Source organism: Panicum virgatum, chromosome 8K (genome assembly GCF_016808335.1).
Source record: "Panicum virgatum strain AP13 chromosome 8K, P.virgatum_v5, whole genome shotgun sequence".
In the NCBI taxonomy this organism is placed as follows: domain Eukaryota; kingdom Viridiplantae; phylum Streptophyta; class Magnoliopsida; order Poales; family Poaceae; genus Panicum; species Panicum virgatum.
In genome coordinates this window covers 48,539,106-48,556,065 of record NC_053143.1, presented here as the reverse complement: position 1 = coordinate 48,556,065, position 16,960 = coordinate 48,539,106, and the positions used below count along the sequence as shown (strand labels likewise).

At 43.6% G+C, this 16,960-nt stretch overlaps 1 protein-coding gene and 1 long non-coding RNA gene across 2 annotated transcripts; one reads left to right on the top strand and one right to left on the bottom strand.

Moving 5' to 3' along the window:
* Window positions 1–9,349: 9,349 nt before the first annotated feature.
* On the bottom strand, window positions 9,350–10,017 carry LOC120645006 (dirigent protein 23-like). The gene has a single exon (XM_039921749.1). It carries the CDS (start codon window positions 10,015–10,017, stop codon window positions 9,403–9,405), a length of 615 nt encoding a protein of 204 aa, XP_039777683.1. The 3' UTR covers window positions 9,350–9,402.
* A 4,160-nt stretch (window positions 10,018–14,177) lies between these two features.
* LOC120645010 lies at window positions 14,178–16,270 on the top strand. The gene is made up of 3 exons (XR_005664042.1): window positions 14,178–14,252; window positions 15,289–15,767; window positions 15,848–16,270. It is a non-coding gene; the product is annotated as an uncharacterized LOC120645010 (long non-coding RNA).
* Window positions 16,271–16,960: the final 690 nt, after the last annotated feature.

The window sequence follows — 16,960 nt, the reverse complement described above, 5'->3', positions numbered from 1 at the left end:
CTCAACTTTGTGATTTTGGATATAAGTGTAGTTTCACTAAAGATGATGTTGTAGTGACTAGCTTGGATGGAAAAGATCACATCTTTACGGGATTTAGACATGAGGATGTATATCTTGTGGATTTTGCAACTAAAGAGGCAAATTTGTCCACTTGCTTATTCACTCAATCATCTTTGGGTTGGTTATGGCATAGAAGGCTTGGTCATGTTGGCATGAAACAACTCAACCGACTTTTGAAGCATGATTTAGTAGTTGGCTTGAAGAATGTGAAGTTTGATAAAGATAAGCTTTGTAGTGCATGTCAAGCCGGAAAGCAAGTTGCAAATACTCATCCCACTAAGAGTGTCATGTCAACCGAGAGACATTTGGAATTATTGCACATGGATTTATTTGGTCCTACAACTTATAGAAGTATTGGTGGAAATTGCTATTGTCTTGTGGTAGTTGATGATTACTCAAGATACACATGGGTTTTCTTTCTTCATGACAAGGCCGATACATATGACACATTCAAGAAATTCTTTACAAGGGCCGAAAATGAATTTGAGCTCAAAGTGAAGAAAGTGAGGAGTGACAATGGAAGTGAGTTTAGAAACACAAGAGTTGAGGAATGGTGTGATGAGAAAGGAATCAAGCATGAATTCTCAACCAAATACACTCCGGAACAAAATGGTCTTGTCGAGAGGAAAAATAGAACCTTGATTGATATGGCAAGATCAATGCTCTCCGAGTATAATGTTTCGGATAGTTTTTGGGCCGAAGCAATCAACACGGCTTGTCATGCCTCAAATAGATTGTATTGCCATAGATTTCATAACAAGACCCCATATGAGTTGCTCATTGGAAGGAAGCCAAATATATCATATTTTAGAGTGTTTGGTTGCAAATGCTATATTCTCAAGAAGGGAACTCGGTTATCAAAGTTTCAAAGCAAATGTGATGAGGGTTTTCTTCTTGGATATTCATCTAGTAGCAAGGCTTATCGGGTCTACAACAAAACACATGGCATTGTTGAAGAAGCATATGATGTTGAGTTTGATGAAACCAATGGGTCTCACAATGAACAAGAAAATCTTGATGATGTGAGAAGTGATGGTTTGAGAAATGCAATGAAAAATATGTCAATTGGTGATGTTAGACCAAGAGAAGAAGATGAAGATGAAGTTGGTCCTTCTATCTCTATTAGAGTTAATCCTTCAACTTCTATCTCAAATGATCAAGCACAACAAAATATACAAGATTCAAGTAATGATGATTCTCAAGTACAAGATCAAGTTGGTTCATCTAGTGCACCTTCTTCATCAACTCAAGAACCCATTATTCCTCAAAGAATTCATCATGTTCTTGCAAAGGATCATCCGGTGGATCAAATCATGGGTGATATTAGTAAGGGTGTCCAAACTCGATCTCGCATTGCTTCATTTTGTGAACATTATTCTTTTGTATCTTTTCTTGAACCTAACCGTGTAGATGAAGCATTGAGAGATCCGGATTGGGTGAATGCTATGCATGAAGAATTAAATAATTTCACCCGGAATCAAGTTTGGGATTTAGTTGAGAGGCCCAAGAATTATAATGTTATTGGCACTAAATGGATCTTTAGAAACAAGCAAAATGAAGATGGAATGGTTGTGAGGAACAAGGCAAGATTGGTCGCTCAAGGCTTCACTCAAGTCGAAGGTTTGGATTTCGGTGAAACTTTTGCTCCCGTTGCTAGATTAGAAGCTATTAGAATTTTATTAGCTTATGCTTGCTCTCACAACATTAAACTTTTTCAAATGGATGTGAAAAGTGCTTTCTTGAATGGCAAAATTAGTGAACTTGTTTTTGTTGAGCAACCTCCCGGTTTTGAAGATCCCAAGAAGCCAAATCATGTATACAAGCTCTCTAAAGCTCTTTATGGTCTTAAGCAAGCTCCACGAGCTTGGTATGAAAGATTGAGGGATTTTCTTATCTCTAAGGGCTTCAAAATGGGTAAGGTTGATACTACCTTGTTCACTAAAGATATTGGTAAAGACTTGTTTGTTTGTCAAATTTACGTCGATGATATTATCTTTGGTTCAACTAACCCAAGTTTTTGTGAGGAATTTGGTGAAATGATGTCTAGGGAATTTGAGATGTCCATGATTGGTGAATTGAGTTTCTTTCTTGGACTTCAAATCAAGCAACTCAAGGAAGGCACCTTTGTGTGTCAATCAAAATATGTGAAGGATATCTTGAAGAAATTTGGAATGGAAGATGCAAAACCAATCAAGACTCCTATGGCCACAAATGGGCATCTCGACCTAGATGAGGGAGGTAACCCGGTTGACCAAAAGCTTTACCGTTCTATGATTGGTAGTTTGCTTTATTTGACCGCATCTAGGCCCGACATCATGTTTAGTGTTTGCATGTGTGCACGATTTCAAGCCGCACCTAGAGAATGTCATTTGACCGCCGTCAAGAGGATCTTGAGATACTTGAAATATTCTCCTAATATTGGCTTATGGTATCCCAAGGGTGCTCATTTTTATTTGGTTGGATTCTCGGATTCGGATTATGCGGGGTGCAAGGTTGATAGGAAGAGCACTTCCGGTGGTTGTCAATTTCTTGGAAGATCTCTTGTATCATGGTCATCAAAGAAGCAAAATTCCGTAGCTCTTTCAACCGCCGAAGCGGAATATATCTCGGCCGGAAGTTGTTGTGCTCAATTATTATGGATGAAGCAAACTCTTCTAGATTATGGTGTGAAATTTGATGAAATTCTCTTGTTGTGTGATAATGAAAGTGCCGTGAAGATTGCCTCTAATCCGGTTCAACATTCAAGAACCAAGCATATTGATATCCGCCATCATTTTCTTAGAGATCATGTGAACAAGGGTGATATCAAGATTGATGGTATTGGCACGGATGATCAATTAGCCGATATCTTTACCAAGCCTTTGGATGAATCTCGGTTTTGCAAGTTGAGAAATGAGTTAAATATCATTGACTTCTCAAATGTGGCTTGAAAACTAGCACATGTGGCATATGGTTCTTTCATGCACTTCTTGTTTCATTTTTATGATTTTTTGAGGTATTTTGAGCCATTTATGAGTTTTCATGATTCTACTCGATTTATTTTTGAATTCTTGTTGAAACTTGCTCATATAAGTCGTCTGAAGGTTTTCATGCAATATTTGAGATTTTTGGATTTTTATATGAGCAATGATCCCAAATTGGAGTTGGAATTGAGAAAATTGGCAGAATTCAGACTTGTCAGATTTTTGGTAGCGCGGACGGTCCGCGGGTAATGGGCGGACAGTCCGCCGTTAATTGGACTTGTTCACCAGAGGCTCTGCAGAAAAGTTGTCAACCGCAGAAATTCATTGCGGACAGTCCGCCAAAGGACCGCGGACGGTCCGCGCATGATTGGCAGAGGAAGTTCAGTCAGTTGCAGTGTAAAAAATTTCAAAGGCGGACGGTCCGCCAAAGGACCGCGGACAGTCCGCGACTGGACAGAATTGTGGGGTCGGCCAGACTTGACTTATATTGGATGTCCCCCTCACCTCCCCCACCAAACCGAACACATACTCCAAAAGTGTCTCTCTCTTTCTCTCTCAAGCACGTGGGGAAGACGACAAGGTCAAGCCCTTTTGGAGTGGTTCCCGGACGGTCCGAGCACATCCCCGGACTCTTCTCAAGATAGTGCATCATGTCCTCGCGGTATTTCAATGAATCCCTAACTCTTGTTCTTGGATTTCTTTATTGGAAAGAGTTAGGGTTAGATGCTCCGATCTATTTTTTGGCCAAGGACTCTTGAAAATACTTGGGGGATCTTATTCCTAGTGATGAGGAGATGCTATAGTTTAATTTTGGTTGGTGAATTTGAATCGAAACTCAAAATGTGGATGAATCAAAGATGAGGGCGATTTTGTGTTCCTGCGCAGAACAGATGGGTCGCGGACAGTCCGCCTGCTGGACGCGGACGGTCCGCCGTGGTAGTTCATGAACCGCGGACGGTCCGCGTTCAGAAGTGCGGACGGTCCGCTAGTATCAGATTTTTCAGATCAGTGCTGAATTGAGTTATATCATTAAGGATTCATTCTATTGCTTTAGTAATTGTTCTTATGGTTAAATCTTGATCTCAGGCCACCCCGGAAGATCATCAAGGTAGCTTCTAAAATCAAGAAGGCTATGTCTTCCAAAAGACAAAGAGACAGTGATGACTCGGATGATGTGGACTATGCTCCAAATGTCAGTGAGATGGCTGCAGCTTCTTCAGTAGGAGATGCAGGTGATGAGTCTTCAGAGGAAGAGACTGAAGGGGTTGATGATGATATTACAGATTTAATGGGGCTAGATCTACCTAGCCGTCAGTGGACTGCAGAGAGCTATGCCAATGCAAGAGCAGTGGATCAATTCAGCTTACCTCGTGACACCAACATTCTTTTCTTCAAAACCGAGGTACAAAAAGATGTTTACTTTGGTCATCTAGTTAAGAAAAATGTATTCAAACATCAGACCATTGACATAGGCTACATGAGACAACAACAAGTCATGACTGATCTAGTAAATAGATTTCAGCAAATGGGGTTAGCTAATTTTCTGCAGCATAGGTGTGATTGGAATGAAACCGTGATACGCCAGTTCTATGCCACCCTAGAGATCAACATGGTTGAGGAAACTTTTAGGTGGACAACTGGGAAAAGAACCTATGGTGCTACATTTGCACAGTTTGCTGAGGCAAATCAATTGGATTATAATTTCATCAATAGTGAGCAAAGCATGAATGTTGTGTTAGAAAACCCACTAGATGAAAATGACTACCCCATGTTCTATGAGCCTGCACATCTTGGAATTGCTAGAACTTTTGGGGGCACTCAGGGTCTGAGGCATCATCCTGCAGTGATCAATAAGATTGCTAGAGTCACATTCATGCCTAAGAGTGGCAACAAGGACAAGATTAGAGGACACTATTGGAATGTGATATCTCATGTCATGAATGGAAATAGAATCAATGTCATTGCTCTTATCATGGATCAGCTTGCAGACTTGAGGCTTAACATGGAGATGAACTTGTACTTTGCTCCATACATTATGTCCATCATCAAGGTTAAGACTAGCTTCAGAGGGTTATGTGAAAGCAAGCACACTCCTTTCAGGCCATTCAAGAATGACAATGCTTTTCTCTTGAGGCCTTTGACTCCCTTCCCTGGAGATGATATGGATGCCGAAGCACAGGGGCAAGATGATAGTGATGATGATGCTCATATGGGAGCAGCTGCAGCTCAGCATGCCATGCCACCACCGCATCCTCCAGCACAGCAGCAGTGGGCTCCTCCAGCTGGCTACTTTGATCCATACTTTGCATCCATGCAGGAGAGCATGTCCTCTCAGATTGCGGGGTTGGCTAGTCAGATGCAGAATCAAATGAACCTCAACTTTCAGAACATGCAGCAGCAGATGTTCCAGCCCATGATGACTCAGATGCAGGGGTTTCATGAGAGCTTACACTCAGATATAGCAGCCCTTGACTCACGTTTTGAGGATTTGCCCTCCTCTGAGCAGTTTGAGCAGCTTGAGCAGAGACAGGAGCAGCTAGAGCAGCGCTTTGATGCTTTCAGCACAGCCTTCACAGGGTTTTCTGATCATTTCTACTCAGTGTTTCCAGCTCCAGTGCCGCCTCCAGAGTTCTACCCGCACCAGCCGTTCTACCCACCGCCACCTCCTCCACCAGCCGTTTGACTTTCTTGGCAATTGATGCCAAAGGGGGAGAAGAAGCTTTGGAGTGCTTGGATCTAGGGGGAGCTCATGGACATCTCATGGAGATCATTCGCTTTTGGCTTCCGCTTGCTACTCATGCCTATTTGTGTCTTGCTTGATCTCTATTTAAGACTTGTGTTTGGATTTGAACTTTTGGGTTGTATTGTGTGATGAACTATGTTGGTTTGTGCTACTCTTACCTATTTATGTTCATCTTGTGGTTGTGAGGTTGTGCTAACCATGTTAAAGTTCATATCATATATATCTCGTATCTTGTATGCCTCGATTTCCACTTGTAGGGAAAACTCCGTCAAAAGTTTCAAATATATATATGTGTGCTTGGTATTCATGAAAATTTATATGCACATATCAAGGGGGAGTTCTCTCTACTCTTCGAACTTGGGAAATTTATTCATACCATATTCTGAAATTTTTCAAGAAAATGAGTAAGTTCTTCCAAAGTTCAATTCCAAGTCCACCTTATGCCTAGTGTATAAAGTTGACTTGAAAACAACTATCACTCCAAAATTTAGTGTTGTCATCAATTACCAAAAAGGGGGAGATTGAAAGCATCTAGGCCCCTAATTCGAGTTTTGGTAATTAATGACAACGGTTTGTGGATTAACGATTTCATTTGAGATAATGAGTATAGGTTGATCCACGGATGAAAGAGATTCGGTTGTGTACGTATGGAATTTTGGAGATGATGAGCAAAGCTCGGGCTCAAGGCAAAGGTATAAAATAGGGCCTTTGTATTTTACCGGTCACAAGGCGTTTAGTGGTTGAAAAGTGACCGGATTTGTTGGATAGTTAGCCGTTCTATCAAGAGGGGTTGTGTACTCATGCTTGACGGGTCTTTAGTGCCATTTTGCTCAAAATGTCTAGTTGCATGCATGAGGGCTAACGGCATTTTGAAAAGATTTGAAATAGACTAAGTTCGAGAGCTCACTGAGTAACGGCGGACAGTCCGCACCTGAGGGGCGGACAGTCCGCGCTCGTTCCAGAGAGCTTGCAGAGGCTCTGGTGGGCTGGCGGACAGTCCGGCCCAGGTGGGCGGACGGTCCGCTACTGTATTTCTTTTTTGTACCAGAAAGGGTGTCTCTCTGGTGTGGGCTTCAAAGTTGAACGGCGGACAGTCCGGCCATGGGGCGCGGACGGTCCGCCGGCTAATTTCAAATTTGTACCAGAGACGTTGTTTCTCTGGTTTGGGCTGAAAAGTTAAACTGCGGACGGTCCGCTCCTGAGGCGCGGACGGTCCGCAGGCTAATCTCAAAGTTGTTCCAGAGACGATGTTAGTCTCTGGTGGGTTGGAACTCTTAACTGCGGACGGTCCGCCACTGGGGCGCGGACGGTCCGCCACTGGGGCGCGGACGGTCCGCCAGGGCTTAACGGCTAGTTCTGACATGCATTAAATGCACTCTGACTCACTGGTTTATAACGGCGGACAGTCCGGTTTTTGAACCGCGGACGGTCCGCGACTTCGCAGAAAAGAGTGTAACGGCTAGTTTTTGGAGGGATGTCTATATATACCCAATGCCCGGCCATTGGGTGACTCTCTTGGCCATTTGGATAGCATTCTTGACACATTAGAGCTAAGGCATCCCTCTCTCACACACACTTGCTTAGAGATTGCATTTTTAAGAGTGTGAGAGCTTCCTAGTGCATTGCATCAAGAGTTTGAGCTTTGTGGCATTAGGGAAACTTCAAGCAAGCGTCATCAACTTGTTACTCTTGGGAGTTGCCGCTCCCTAGACGGCTTGGAGAAGTGGATTTCGTGGAGCACCTCCAAGGAGATTGTTGAGGAGCCCCGATTTCGGTTGTGAGAGGTCTTGTGCTCACCTCACCGGAGTGGTGAAGAGCAACTCTAGTGGAATCGAGGTGTGGAGCGGTTCCTTGATTCAAGCCGGCTCAAGATCAAGAGGTTCTTGATAGAGGAGCGGTTGATTCTTGGAATCCACCTCAACGTGGATTAGGGGTGACCGGCAAGTCATCGACACCACGGGATATATTCTTGTGTCAAGCTCGGTTACTACTCTTGCTCTCTTTTATTCTTGTCTTTACTTTGAGCAATTTACTTTACTAGAGCTTGATTCGTGTCTTGTCACCCTAGGTTGCAAACCTATCTAGAGATTGTAATAGCTTGACATAGGGCTTTCCTTTGTTACTAATTAAATTTCTCTAGTGTTGTTGGTTTTAGATTTTAAACCGCCTATTCACCCCCCCTCTAGTCGGTGTTCTTGATCCTACAGCGGAGATGGCGCCGGTCGTCCTGCAGTGTCCCGACGGTAGTAATGGCGCGGGTCGGCCCCGGACCCCTGGTCGGAGTGCAGGCGTGCACTCCAGAAGGTCCGGGGGACACGTGGAGGTCCCAGGCTCCTAAAGGGGGGAGGTCCCGATCTCCGTCCGTGTGAGCTGGGCGCTTCTCTCGGTCGGACACGTGACGTCGCCGGACCCCTTCCTCAGTGGGAGGCGGGTCCGGAAGGTCGGCGGGAGCAGTACCGAGCCTGTCTTATCCCGCGTCGCAGGTCCCAAGGCACTGCTACAGCGTTCGGGATGGCGGAGTGGTGACCAAAGTCAGCGGATGGGACCCCGGTCACATCTACTGTGGGAGTGGCGGCCTGGCACCGCCTGTCCTTTGAGCCGTGGTGGAGTGGCTGGCTTTTAATGCCCTCGTACGGCGAGTGGTTGGGCGGCGGGGCTGTTTGTCCCCTTGTGCCGAGGGGTGGCCTCGAGCGAGGCGGAGATGAGTCACCTGCTCGAGGGTAGATCTGCTACCCTCAAGCGAGGCGGAGATCGGTCACCTGCTCGAGGGTAGATCCGCTACCCTCGAGCGAGGCGGAGATCGGTCACCTGCTCGAGGGTAGATCCGCTACCCTCGAGCGAGGCGGAGATTGGTCACCTGCTCGAGGGTAGATCCGCTACCCTCGAGCGAGGCGGAGATTGCCGGGCGGGCCTGAGAGGGACCCTCGAGCGAGGCGGAGATCGTTCCGCGGGTTCGATGGGGATGTAAATGGGCCGCACGCTAGGCTTTTTTGAGTCCTTCCCTTTCCTCTGAATGAGAAGCAGGCCGTGGGCCTTCGTTGGCTTAGCCGTCTTATCAGGTGTTTGTGTTTTTTTTAAAAAAGGCGGTCTTAGTACCCCAATTAGGGTGCCCCTAATTGTGGTACCCGACATTATTGATGCATTGCATGAATAATTTGATGACCCCCTATGCTCTCTTTCCGTGTGCATATCTCTGCTCCGACCAACCGGCTGCCGGCAACACTCGTCAGGAGCGAACTGCCTGTATTATCATCCTTGCTGATTAGCTTCTCTCTCACTTACATGTGGGTCCCACCTATCATCACCCACCTCTGCTCTCTGCTCTTCTTCTTCCTGTATTATCATCCTTGCTGATTAGCTCCTCTCTCACTTACATGTGGGTCCCACCTGTCATCACCCACCTCTACTCCCTGGTCTTCTTCTTTCGGTTCCCTCCACCGCCGGCCGGCGAAGTCAAGGGATGTATATGATGTGGAGAACACATGCATCAAGCCAATTAATAGCTTGGAGGAGCCAAGATTGATCAGCAATATAATTCAGCCAAGGTTGCAATCTGTGCTGTGTTATTCGACGGATCGCAAAATTAAAGATAGTTGCCACGATCGAGCATATTTAATTTAATTGTGCTATATATTATTAGTTAATCGATCGCAACAGAGATGACCACCAGTTGCCGCCGGCGGCGCTCACCGGCGGCACGGACATGTGCACGTCGAGCTCCACCATCACGTACCCCTCGGACACCACCAGCTCGACCATCCTCCACGTCAGGTAGCCGGCGGCGCGCCGGAGCCGGCCCGTGCCGCCGAACACCGCGGGCTCCGCCTTGTCGTCGTAGACCCCGACGCGGCCGGCCACGGAGAAGGTGCTGCTGCTGTACGGCCCCGCGGTGAGCACGACGGTGACGGCGACGGCAAGCACCTCCTCGTGCTGGGAGGCCAGCATGTAGGTGCCCTGCACCCGGCCGACGGCCCGCGCGCCGGCGTCGGGCTCCTCCGTCACCACATCGTCGATCGCCGCCGTGTCGCCGAAGTAGGCGCTCCGCTCGACGTCGTGCGGCGGCCTGACGCCGTGGATGAGGTGGATGGCCGTCGTCCCCGGCCCGCGCATCACGTCGTGCATATACAGCCGCAGGTGCACCGGCTGCGGGCGGCCGGAGTCGGCGGCGAGCAGGAAAGCCACGGCGGTGGCAAGCAGGAAAGCCGCGCCGGCGACGGCGATGAGCTGCTTTGCGGAGGAGCTGGGGGCCATTGTGAGAGCTTGGGACTCAGCGAGCTGTCTCGATCGACCGTCTTGCTTATAGCCGGCCGGAGCTATCGAGGAGACATAAAGTAAGACAACGTGCATCACGTGTTGTCATACTCTGGCTGTTTCTTATTAACTAGTTTAGATGCACATGCGACAGGCACATAAATTAAAAAATCTAATTAGATTTTAACTTAAAATATATTTATTTAAATAATTAAAGTAATATTGAAAATAAATTTCAAAATATGTACCATGATAAATATTATCGATACAAATTCAATGCAACAGGTGTAATTAAGAACAAAACTGTGGACGATTAAAATTGGCATTAGACAATACAGACCGGTCTGACAGGTGCGCCCTACCGGTTTGACCGGTCAGACTGGTTGGCTGCTGGCGGACTGACTACAGCGTCTGACCGGTAGGGTCGACCGGTCTGACCGGTCCAAGTGGAATTCAAGTACAACTAGGGATTTTAATATATTTAAATCTTCTAATAGGATTTCTTACGGGATAAATCCACCCCACCCTATAAATATAAAGGGCCACGACCAATTAGGGTATCCAATCGATCAAATACAAAAACTTTTATCTTTTTTACTTTCTTTTTGCCCAAGCTTTTTTCTCATCTACTATATGTTGTTCCTTATTCGTCTCTACGTCGATTGAGGGCGTTCTAGGTGGCCTGCTGACCCTAGAACAACCCTGCGTGCACCTGCCCCGACGGGTCCTTCCCAGGCGACGTTCGTTGGTTTCGCCGCCGGCCTGCCCGGCGACAACCGGTCTGACCGGTATACTCGACCGGTCTGACTAGTCTGAGCATCGGTGCTGTGTTGTGCCGTCGCTCGCTGCGCGTTCTAACGCTTTGGTGTGTTGGCCCTAATTTTGCGCCAACATACTTTTTGGCGACTCCACTAGAGAAAAGAAAAAATAAATCGGTTGCCATGACCGGTATTCCTAAACCAGGTGAAGTTGATGCTGCCAATATTTGGAGACCGAATGTTCAGCAACTTCTGGCCGAGCATCAGAAGATTCTTAATGACATCCAGAAGAAGATAAGAGAAGAGAAGGAAAAGGAGATCCAGAGGCTAGAAGAAGAAGCCATGAACCAGTACATCTCGCACTTCGCCATCGACCGACAAGGAAAGGTCACGACGGATGCCGCCTTCGATGCTTCACAATTTTAGGTAAAATTCGATGAGAACGAACATCATGTCCTTAATTCTGAAGTAGCTAATGCTATAGATAATGCTATTTCTTCTCATATGAATAATAAGTTGAAATTTATTGGTCAAAATATGCATGATATGTTTGATGATCGCTTTAGCCGAATTGAAATAAATCTTGGTATGAAGTCTATCGGTAATAATGCATGTACATCTAATACCGATAAGACAATGCATGGTTCGGCAATTCTAACTAATAATGTTATTGTGACTAATTTGGCTAATCAGCGAAACTGAATTAATTATAATGCATCACCTAATGCCAATGTGCCATATGGGACAGCAAATTCGTTGCGACATTCTACACCGCTGAACTTTGATCAACCTAATAATACACCGATCACTAATCGGCTTAACGCCGATGATATTGGATCATGTAGTATTAAAGAGGAGGTGATTAAGATATTTCGGCAAACTTTTGGCATAGAGCCTAAAGCAAAATGCCGATCTTATCAAAGACCATACCCTGAGAATTACGATTGCGTTGCATATCCTCAAGAGTTTAAAATTCCTGAATTTGTTAAATTCACTGGTGATGATAGTAGAACTACATGAAGGTGTTTCTGAGTATATTAGAAGATTTAGAGATACTAGAAATCGATGCTATAGTTTGACAATTTCTGATAGAGATTTAGCTGATCTAGCTTTTGCTGGTTTATTTGATTTTCATAAAGCAAAGCTAGAGGGACAAGAATTTCTAAATGTTAGTCAAGTTTTACAAAAAGCTCTTTTTAATGAAAGCCGAGCTAAAGAGGCTAGAGATTCACAAAAGTCCAATGAAAAGCCTAATCGTCCTGTTTATGTGCTTGGGTGTGATTCCAATTGTTCGGACGATGAAGGTAAAGATATTTATACCGCTGAATTTGTTTGGCCCTCCAATGATAAACCTTGCGTTTGCGGTTCTCTTAAACCGATTCATAAAGGTCGGCAAGAAAGATTTACTTTTGATGTATCCAAATGTGAGAGGATATTTAATGAATTATATAAGAATGGATACATCAAAATGTCGCATGGCATACCGCCGCTTGAAGAATTAAAGCGGCGAGCTTATTGCAAATTTCATAATACTTTCTCTCATGCGACTAATGGTTGCAATGTACTTCGGAGGAAAATTTAATCGGCTGTTAATGAAGGCTGAATAATTGTTCCACAAATGAAGGTGGATCAGAATCCCTTTTCTGCACATACACATATGCTTGAATTGAGTAATCCTAAAGTGTTAATTCGGCCAAATCATGCCGAATCGGCAAAAGGAAAGAATATAATTATTGGTTAAGAGAGATCTGAGCTTTCGAAATCTTACCAGGAAGCTCCAGCAAAGAAGGTCCCTAAAGATTCATTGAAGAATTCAACGCTCGGGGGGCAAGAAAAGGACAAAGGCGCCAGGTCTGCTCAGACCGGTCTGATCGGTCGCTCTAGGAGTTCTGGAAAAAATTCCAGAAACAGTAAAGAAAAAGAAAGGTCGAGTTTTAAAGAACTCTTGGCCAAATATGAGAAGAAAGGGGTCGTCCAGAAACAGAGGGGACGGCCAGATAGAACCAAGGATACAAAGCCATCATCGTCTCAAGAGCAATCGAGTTTAAGTCAAGGTAATTTATTTAATGAACCGATTGTTTCATGGTATTGCTGGTATCCTTGTTATATGCCCTTGGATTATAGTAGGATGCATATGCAGTCATATTATATTCATTATCCTCCTATATATCCAAGTTTTGCTTCACAAAGACCGATTAGAGATAATCTGATCAAAAAGAACATTGATTGCAGCAAAGAGTGTGAGAAGAGCATAAAACAAGATTCAAAATATCTACAGCCGAGGTAGTGTCCCTCAGGCTTGTCTCATACCCAAAAGAGGAGGCTGAAACAGATGCACAAGAAGGAGTCCATGGAACAGCAAGCAGAGATTGTACCAGCAAGGTCAGCAACCATGAAGCAGGTATGGAGGCCTAAGCAAATTGTTTCATCACCAGCTTGAAGAAGAAGCAAGATATGGCTGATAAATTGTTATTGCCCTTAGCATAAAAAATTGCCGATATATTCATCGCCCTTAGACAATTTTGTTCCAGAAGAGTGTTCTTTGGCACGCAGCTTTGCCAAAGAACAGGGGGCATATGTTGACGACCAAAATTGGCATTAGATAATACAGACCGGTCTGACCGGTGCGCCCTAGCGGTCTGACCGGTCAGACGCTGTAGTTGGTCCGGCAGCAGCCGACCGGTCTGACCGGTCCAAGTGGAATCCGAGTACAACTAGAGATTTAAATAGATTTAAATCTTGTAATAGGATTTCTTGCGGGATAAATTCACCCCACCCTATAAATTAAAGGGTCACGGCTGATTAGGGTATCCAATCGATCAAATATAAAAACTTTTATTTTTTTACTTTCTTTTTGCCCTAGCCTTTTCCCATCTACTATCTGTTGTTCATCCTTCGTCTCTACATCGATTGAGGGCGTTCTATGTGGTCTGCCGACCCTGGAACAATCTTGCATGTGCCTGTCCCGATGGGTCCTTCCCGAGCGATGTTCGTTGGTTTCGCCGCCGGCCTGCCCGGCGACAACCAGTCTGACCGGTATACCCGACTGGTCTGAGAATCGGTGTTGTGTTGTGCCGTCGCTCGCTGCGCGTTCTAACGCTTTGGTGTGTTCGCCCTAGTTCTGCACCAACAAAAACTATATGCATTCTTTCTCCTAGCCAAATTGAGCTGAACACTTGTCTCGGGTACGGCGACGAACCGGTCGTCATCTCCTGTGAATTTCAATTTGCAATGAAATGGAGTCATTTGATAGATGGTGGCTTCAGATTGATACCTTACGGCAGCATGCGTTCGCGAGATGTTGCTGTAGAACAGTGAGCTGTAGATGCTGCCGCCGCCCCTGATGGCGCCGCCGACGAACACTGGGATGAGCTAGCTAGCTTGGGACTGAGAGCGATCGATCTGTTGGAGTGCTGGTAGCTGGAGTGTCTCGATCGTCCGCCTTGCTTACAGCCGGCCGGAGCGAGGTGACATAAAGTAAGGTACCGTGCATCATGTGTTGTCGCAATATATATACTCTGTTCGTTTTTATTAATATAAGAATGAATGTCATATATCTGTACATATATAATGTATGTACTCCCTCTGTTTTCAAATATATGACTTTTAGAACAAGAAATTTTTATTTCTTGTTCTAAACATATATTAAAATAACACTTTTGTTCTAAATTATAAGACATTCCAAGAATCTTGAAGAGTCAAAACAATCTCAAGTTTGACCAAAATTATAGAGAGAAATATAAAGATTTATGATATCAAATTATTGTACTATGAAAATATAATTAATAAAAAATCTAATAGTACTTAGTTTATATAATAAATATCATTATTCTACTATATAAATTTGGTCAAACATAAAAAATTTTGACTCTCCAAGATTGTTGGACTGCCTTATAATTTGGAACAGAGGGAATAGTATGTTTGAGTGTCATATATTCAATATTCAAACTTTGCAATCTTTGACCAACAATTTAACTATTAATTTTTACTTTTACAATATAAATTTTATATGATTGGATTGATATATTTTACTAATATAAGTTTATAACAATAAGTGATATAATATATGATAAATCAATAGTCAATATATTATTTGAAAGATCGTGCCATATTATACTATAAGTTATAAAAGTGGAAGGAGAAAGTATAAAGTGGAAGGAGGAGTACTTGCCTTTGCTGCAACTTGCATAGAGACAAATATTTTGGTTCACCACGATCGGCCCCATTGCATTAATTATCAGCTACAACAGGCAAGTTACGTGACATGTCAGTGCAGCAGGGTACTACATTTTGGGTACGGATATGCTCATGGGGATAATCAGATAAAGATGCTGGTCCTTGGTCGTACGTGCAGTAGCTGCTAATTATTGTCATTACTCGTGATTAGAGAGTGAAATTTAGAAAAACTTTTGCACAGTTATTGTGCTTCCTTCTGCCATTAGTCTATTGCCTACCCTTAGGAGCTTCCGAGTTCTACGTGTACTGGATTTACAAGGTTGTGATCTTTCAAAAGGTTACAGGCTCAAGTATGTTGAGAAGTTATTTCACTTGAGGTACCTGGGATTAGGTGACACACGCATTGCTCAGCTCCCTGAAGAAACAGGGAACATACGATTTCTACAAACACTGGACCTGATGGGCACCTGCATCTGTAGCTTGCCATCAACCGTTGTTCAGCTCAGACATTTGATGTGTCTCTACATCGAGTCATATACAAGATTGCCAAATGGTATTGGGAGCCTAACAAGCCTGGTACGCTGCTTCGTGAGGGAGGCGAGAGTAATCCCCAGCAGCGATGGTGGCTTTGGCATGGGCCTGGGGAACCTGCCATCGCTCCAGGATGTCTGGGTTTACTTGAAATGTGAAGGCGCTAGCAATGAGGAAGTGAAGGATTTGAAGGTTGCGTTGAGGAACTCGGTTGAAATCAATCCCAATCATCCAAAACTCCACATATACTGATGAATCGAACTTGACATGCGGATGAATATGAAGGTGCGTGATCCCCGGTCATTTTTTCCCTACTTTCATCTTTCACGTTCCATCTGACCTCAATTTCTTCTACTTTTCCTCAGTTGATGGACTGAAAATGAAAGACAGGAGAAACTGCTGAAAATGGACAGGGCCCAGAGGAAAATATTTGTAAGCATGCATATCCCCAAGCCTCCCGGCGACGGGCCTCTGCTTCGCTCCGTCGGAAGTCGATCTTTTCCTTTTGTGCAATGAATTTGGATCACAATATAACAAAACTGATATGTTTTCTTTTTTGGGTACAAACTGACCTGTAAAGCAAGAATCCTGGACATAAGGATGATTATACCTGCATAATTTAGAATAAAAAAATCTACTTGATTGAACACGTACATTAGACCAAGAACCAGATGCAAGAAATTCCAGCTTTTCTGATTGTATATCGAGAAAAGGTTGTATTTGTAATTTTAGATTGTAATACTTGAGAAATAATTAATATAGCTTACAGTACTACTTTAACTTCTTTTTCTTCAAGTGGTCCTTTTCTTTTTACCAAAATTGTGCCTTGAACGGAAATTTGCTCCTACCCCTAAAAAACCATGAATGAGTGGAGCCGTAGAACGGATTTGTGAAGTCTCTTGGGCCTCCCTAAAATGAAGTCTCTTGGGCCTGTCAGATTTAGTATTTTGACTAATGCTAATAAAATCGTTTAGGGACTGTTCTCTAAAATTTATTTCAAATGATAAATTTTATAACAGTATTAGGAGCAGTATAGGCTACATCCTTACAGCAAGAATTCATGATTTATTTTTAAGGAAAAGTCTGGCATATTGAAACTATCGCAAAGGTTAATTTTCAAGCTTCAACTATAAAACCAGGTAACAAAAGCATCCAACTATCGAAACCAAACAAATTTGGCCCTAGGATGGTTTTGTATTTAAAAAAAAAATAAAAAATCTAATTAGATTTAAAAGTAAAAACTAATTTATTTCAAATCAGAAAAATATGAAAGTTGTACCAAAATTTTTATAAAAATGTAATTATCTATTATTGCTCTATTTGAGTCTTAATTATTTAAAAAATAATAGGTATAGTTGCAAGCAACCAAATATTATGAACATAGAAAAATAGATCTGAAATAACTGACAAGTATTGTTCCAATAGATAGGTTACATTTTAAGAAAACGTTTGATACCTATTTCGTAATTTTTTTATTC

What these genes read in the sequence shown, in the direction of transcription:
- LOC120645006 (XM_039921749.1), bottom strand. Translation starts at nt 10,017, where the DNA reads ATGGCCCCCAGCTCCTCCGCAAAGCAGCTCATCGCCGTCGCCGGCGCG.